At 45.4% G+C, this 7,065-nt stretch overlaps 1 protein-coding gene across 1 annotated transcript; it reads left to right on the top strand.

Moving 5' to 3' along the window:
- Positions 1-457: 457 nt before the first annotated feature.
- LOC307251370 (putative nuclease HARBI1) lies at positions 458-1,531 on the top strand (the record flags this gene model as incomplete). The annotated part of the gene is made up of 2 exons (XM_080028723.1): positions 458-570; positions 658-1,531. The coding sequence occupies 2 exons, from the start codon at positions 458-460 to the stop codon at positions 1,529-1,531; spliced, it is 987 nt and encodes a 328-aa protein (XP_079884849.1).
- Positions 1,532-7,065: the final 5,534 nt, after the last annotated feature.

Consider the following 7,065-nt stretch of genomic DNA (forward strand, 5'->3'; position numbering starts at 1 on the left):
GGCAGAGTTCTTCTTTGGAGCGCACTTAAGAACGCTGTGAAAGAAGAATGCGTTTCCCAGATTCCTTCTTAGCGAAAGTAGTACTTTCACTAAGATGGAACTGTACGACGGAGCTGACCCACTCTTTCAACCTTCTTAGCGACCAAATCGTCAGTGATCATGCCGCGTAGGGAAATTTATTTCCTCCACTTTTCGAAATAATAAAACAATGCTCAATGCGGACCTGGCGCAATAAACATAAACTAATAGAGAATTTTTTTTTTTAATGAATTACAGGTTTACGTTTTCCACACACAAGAGTTTATAGTACTACACATAAAAAAACATCAACAACCCTGTGGCATTTCACAGATATCAAGGAAACAGATTGAATTGAATTCAGCTGAACCTCATTGAGAGCGGATCCACCTGCTACTCTATATAAAGGCGTTGCCAAAGTCCGCGCGTGTGAGAAACCATGGCTGCAATACAGCAAATTCTCGCTGCCAACCAGCCGCGTCGCCGTGCGCGAAGCCAGACGGTTTACATTAACGCCTACGTGCGTCAGAACTTCTCCCCACTGGACGTGCTGTCAGACCGGGCCGTCCAGGCAAAGTACCGGCTGCCCCGTGCGGAGATCCAACGACTAATAACTCTGGTGTCTCCACACATCCAGAGAGCAACCCGCTGCAATTTTGCCCTCAGCCCGGAGGTGCAGCTCCTGGCTGCTCTGCGTTTTTACGCAGTGGGGAGCTTCCTGGAGGTGGTGGGGGACGGCACCGGCCTCAGCAAGGCATCGGTGTCACGGAGTGTGGCAGCTGTGACACCAATTCTCCTGCGCCATGCCCGGACCCATATCAAGATGGCCACCACACGGGACGAGGTCCGCATGGTCCACCAAGGGTTCCACGCAGTGGCTGGGATCCCCCGGGTGATCGGTCTGGTAGATGGCACCCTTATTCCAATCCACAATCCCTCCCTGGTGGATCCGTGCTGGATTGGTCGCAAGCACTACGCGGCCATAAACACGCAGGTGGTGGTGGATCACAATGGCCTCATCACTGACATCGTCGCCAGGTGGCCAGGCAGCACTCACGACAGTTTCATGTGGGCCAACTCAGCTGTGGGGCAGAAGGCTGGCAGAGGAGTGTTTGGCCGGGGCATCATCCTAGGGGACAGTGGCTACCCTCTCCGGAGTTACCTCGTCACGCCGGTAACCAACCCAGCAACACCACAGGAGGAGAGATTCAATGAGGCCCACACAAGCACCAGGACGAAGATCGAACGGGTGTTTGGCATTTGGAAGTCCCGCTTCAGGTGCATTCATCGTTCGTCGGGGGGGCTGCGCTTGTCACCAATCAAGTGTTGCCAAGTGATTGTTGTCACCGCCATGCTGCACAACATTGCAGTGCGCGTTGGCGCAGATGAGCCGCCTCCTGTTGAAGAGCAACATTCAGAGGACGAAGCCCCGAACCCCGCCCCCCGCAATGTGCGAGCAGTACTGCATCAGGCCGGAGCCCAGACCAGACAGGAACTTATCCACCTCTTCTGAGGTCCAACAACCCCAGCCCCTACCCCTTCACCACAAGTCGCCAAGCACTGATCACTAATAAACCCACAACCATAAACCCACAACCATAAACCCACAACCATAAACCCACAACCACTGTCAGGCCTGAAGGCTGAAATAAATAAACAGAACCAGCAGATGTAGGCTACATGTAACGTCCTGCACACTGATTAATTGCTTCAGTGTCCGGGTGCTTTACCTGAAAGTATGGCACTGGATTGTTAAGGAAATATTGTTGCATACAGTATGTGGGAGTATAGTGCCCACATTTCTGAGGTGACCATGTAACAAGTGGGAAATTAGCGCAAAACATGCTGTGCTGAAAGGGCGCACAATACGCACATGTCATGAACCTACGCTTAGATAAATTACAAATTGCCTGGGACTTTTTGTTGCTATTTGACACCCTCATTTCAATGCAAAATGATCCACACAATACATGGTTGAAAAGGAAACCAAAGTAGTTTATTGAAACCATATGATGGGGGGGGGGGGGGGGGGCTCCGCGCTGCATTTACTGCTGGGCCTCTGCATCACCTGCAATGAAGGGAGATTGATTAGTGAAATTGAACGGGATACATTGGGTAATGCAGATAAAACATTGAAATACCCATACCTGAATCCTGGGGAAAGATGATTGGCACCGAGATGGAGGGACGGTTGAACTGGGCCTCTGCAAGCGCCAGCTGTCTCCGGTGCAGCTCCAACCTCTCCTGCTTCATCCGGACCACCTCTTCCTGCAGGGCAGTTTGTCTTTGGAGGTGGCCCTCCATCCCCCGCAGCACCTCCAGCTTCTCCCTCTCCAGGCGCACCAGCGTCTCACTGCAGGTGCAGGTTGTTATCGCGGGCCGCCATCGTGAGCCTCCACGCATACGGACACCGGGCCCTGCTGGTTGGCGCGCAGGGACAGGCCATGGTTGTTGGGGGTCGTCCTCTCCTGGTGGCGTGCACGTCCCTGCTCTGCTCCCGGATGGCTCCTCTTCATCCTCACTTAATGAGAGCCCCTCGTCCCCCAGCACATCGATGCCCCCACTAATGCCTTCAGAGGCCGTCTTCCCGATAATTGAGAGGACTTTCTCCTCGTCGGGAGTGAGGGTCGTCCCACCCGGTGCTCCACCACCCGTGCCCATGGCTTCGCTCCTCACCTTGGCACTCTTCCTCTTAGTCTGGCTCTGGAACTCCTGCCACTTCTTTCGGATAGCGCCCCAGTCACGCAGACCACATGGGCTGGAGGGGGACATCTTTTGGGCTATGGCCTTCCAAACATGGTTCTTGACGGTGATATTTTTTTTGCCCTTTGTTCCCCCGAATAAGATATCCTGGTGCTGCCAGACCTCGTCCACCAAGACGCCCATCTCCTCTGCGGTAAACGCCGGTGCCCGCTTGCTTCTTTTGACGCCGGTTCTTTCCATTCTCACATATGTGTGCCTATATCCACGGGGGTATATATGCGCTAATGGGCCTGATTACTACTTGGATACACCTGTTGGCACACACACACACACACACACACTCGCACCCACACAAACGCTACATACTTAAACTAATTGAACCTGTGCGGGGGACCACGGGGCGCTGTGTGTGACTTATGCGCTGATAAAGAGGTGGGTGATCGATTTGCCTGGCATCGATTTATTCAGTTTCAGCACGACCGCGGTGGACAGCTCCCACCAAAGTACTTCTTTCGATGCTTCTTTCGCTTCATCTTACGGCTCTCCAAAGAAGGGACTTAAGAAGCCATCTGGGAAACACCCGTATCTTAACGCTCCTTCTTTGGCGAACCCTTCTTTCTTTGGCGAACCCTTCTTTCGACCCTTCTTTGGCCCCAAAGAACGATCGCATCTGGGAAACGCGGCCATTGTTGTTTGCACTGTTTTCGGCCACACATGTATGTCTCAGCTGCTGCAGCACTAAAAACCTTTTCTTTCTACATAGAGTTTGTATAGATAATTCCCATTAATATGAAGTTGTTTAATGTCATTTAATGATGCATATGATTAATATTGAGTTCCGACAGTAATCCTAGTGCATTGTGTGCTTTTGTTCACATTTTCGCTATTGGGATGTTTAATTTTGAAAGAAACACCCGGGAAATCATAAAACAAAAAGGAATGCTTCCTGTATGACTGTCGACAGAGTATTTCTCTCAGCGGCCAACCCGCGATGGTTGGCCGCTTGAATGGATTTATTGCCAAGTGCAGGGAGGATGATGCCTTCCCAGACTTCCTGAATTACCACTGCATAATTCATCAACAAGCGTTATGCGCAATTCCTGCAAAGATTTCGAGAGCTCTGTCCGGAGATTAAAGAGTTTTTCCTTGCATCTAAACAGGCAGAATACAACCAACTAAATGACGAGCAGTGGCTTCTAGACTTAGCATTTTTAACCGATTTTACCAACATGTTGAATGACCTTAATCTTGAGCTGCAAGGAAAAGACAAAACAGTGATCAGTGATCAAAGATTACAACACTGTTTCACCTGAACTCGTCTGGAGTGGAGGATGAGATCCTGACACTACAAGCTGACATTGAGCTCAAGGCCAGGGCTCATGGACAGTTTTGGAACTTGCTAACAGAGGAAAAGTACCCCAACATGAGGAAATGTGCTACCTCCTTAACTGCATTTTTCGGCTCCACGTATTTATGTGAGTCAGCCTTTTCCCACATGAAGTTCATCAAGTCCAAATACCACCATGACTGATGATCATTTGGAAGCGTGCTTGAGGCTGGCTATCAGTAGCTACTGTCCGGACTATGCATCCCTTGCTGATTCCATTCAGTGCAGGTCATCAGTGTGAGGTAATAACAAAAAATTTACAAAGTTGTATTGTGCAATATGGGTTCATGCAGTTATGCAAGGTACACCAACTTATATTGTACATTCATTTTCAATATGTTTAAATTAGGGCTGTCAAATTAACGCGTTAATTTCGATTAATTAATCACAGAAAAATTAACGAGATCAAAAAAATTAACGCAGATTAATCGCACCTCTATAGTGCCCTTTGACCCGGTGCAAAAGAGTTGAGACGATAGCAGAGCTGTACCTGTAGCTTGCGCACACGGCCCGCACAGGATTAAAGAGTAAAGAAAGAAGCATAGAGAGGGCTCTATGGATGTGTAATGGGCTGCTCCGGGTACATAAACATGAAGGTAGGAATACGTCTTATGTTATTCTCCGCAGTGTCTACTCTGTGCTTTATTGATTTAGTGGGTGCTCACTTTTGTTTGCTAGCTGCGATCGACACCCGCCCCCTCTCACTCTTCCTAGCATATGCCTGTCTTTTTTCCTCCTTCATGTGTGTGTGTGTGTGTGTGTGTGTGTGTGTGTGTGTGTGTGTGTGTGTGTCAATATTTTTGGCTATGAGTAGGACGGTGAATGAGTCGGTATAGGCTATGCGCACCGCTTGAGGAGACAGAAGTTATGAGAGACGGGGAGAGCGAGAGAGAGCGAGCGAGCGAGAGAGACAGACAGACGAACGGTAGCCTATAGGCCTACAGTTGTTTATAAACAGGCAAAAAGTGTCATATAAGTATGCGATTAATTTAGATTAATTAATCACAGAGCCTGTAATTAATTAGATTAATTGTTTTAATCGCTTGACAGCCCTAGTTTAAATACATATGTACAGGCTTGTTTGGTTTGCGGTGCAGAACTTTCACTTTTATTTAAGAAGTATTTTACTTATTGGAGACTTTGGTTGTATGCAGCAGTTTTTTCTTTTCTATACTGGAAAATACCTTTAGGCTGCAATTCTGCACACATTTTTCCTCTTAACTGAGAACCGTACACTGTAAATAATTCATCCGTAAAATAACAGTAAAATGCTGGCAGCAGAGACGCCAGCAAGTTACTGATATTTTACAGTACCCTTACTGTTAAATTAATTTACAGTATTTTACCGTAATCAAAAAACTGTATATTTCTGTAATTGTGTATCTTACTGTTGAATATTTTATAGTTTTTCAAAGTAAAAGTGAAATGCAGTATTTCTCTGTTTGAAAATAAATTAACATTCTGATTAGATGGTTGCAAGATAACTGATAATTTAGACAGATGTAATGTAATACAATAACTCAATGTAGCAAATTAAAATATCAAACTTCTAACATTACACATGTTTTGTTCTGTGGCCTAAAGACATATGCATATCATACATTAATATTGAAGTGATGCAAAATAAGCAGTAAACAACTTAAAATATTGTGAATCAAACAGACTTTTATTAAGGGCAGTATTAACAAATACAGCTATACAATTTAGATTTATTTAATGCAATGCATTCTCTGTTAAACATCTACAATCATATGAAAAAGTTTGGGAACCCCTCTCAGCCGGCATTATAATTGACTCTGCTTTCACAAAAAACATATAAAAGTGGTATGTCTTTAATTTACCAGGAACAGCTAAGTACTGGGATGTTTTCCAAACAAAGATTTTTTGAAAAGCAGTATTTGGTTGTATGAAATAAAATAAAATGTATGGCCGGGTGATGAGAAGGAAGCCCTTTCTGCGCCCACGCCACAGATACAGTTGCATGGAGTATGCAAAAGCTCATTTAGACAAGCCAGATTCATATTGGAAGAAAATGCTTTGGACTGATGAGACAAAAATTAAGTTATTTGGTCTTTATAAAAAGCAGATGTTTTGGTGCAAATTGCGCTGAATTGTTGAACGATGTACAGATACACAATCTGCAGCCAGATGTTCTTGCAGGTCTTTGGAGGTGATCTGTGGGTTGTGTGCAACCATTCTCACAATCCTCCACCTATGCCGCTCCTGTTTTTTTCTTGGTCTGCCATGCCTGGGTTTAACTGCCACTGTGCCTGTGTCCTTCCATTTCCTGACAACGTTCCCTACAGTCGAAATTGACAATTGAAACCTTTGGGAAAGCTTCTTGTAGCCTTCCCCTAAACCATGACAATGAACAATCTTTGTTTTTCAGATCTTTTGGGAGCTGTTTTGATGATCCCATTCTGTCTCACTTCAGCAGAGAGTCAAAGAGAAGTGCAACTTGCATTTAGGCACCTAAAATAAATGTTCTCATGATTAAACAGACATTTCTATGAGGTTCAAGGCTTAACAACATAATCCAACCAACTTTGTGTTTAAATTAATCAGTTTTACATGCTGTTACAGGCATTAAAATCAACAAAACCACAAGGGTACCCATATTTTTGCACAGCCAGTTTTTCACATTTTATTTTATTTCATACAACCAAATACTGCTTTTCAAAAAATCTTTGTTTGGAAAACATCCCAGTACTTAGCTGTTCCTGGTAAATTAAAGACATACCACTTTTATATGTTTTTTGTGAAAGCAGAGTCAATTATAATGCCGGCTGAGAGGGGTTCCCAAACTTTTTCATATGACTGTATATGATAATTTGGGAAACTCATGGAAGCCTTGTGGTTTACCTCTTAAAATAATCCTATGAGGTAGGCTTGTCTTTTACCTCTTAAAGAGTCTTTTGAGATAGGAGCATTCTTAGCTCCAGAAAGAGTCTGGGTGT

The sequence above is a fragment of the Ammodytes marinus genome (assembly GCF_949987685.1).
Source record: "Ammodytes marinus genome assembly, chromosome: 1".
Taxonomy (NCBI): Eukaryota; Metazoa; Chordata; class Actinopteri; order Uranoscopiformes; family Ammodytidae; genus Ammodytes; species Ammodytes marinus.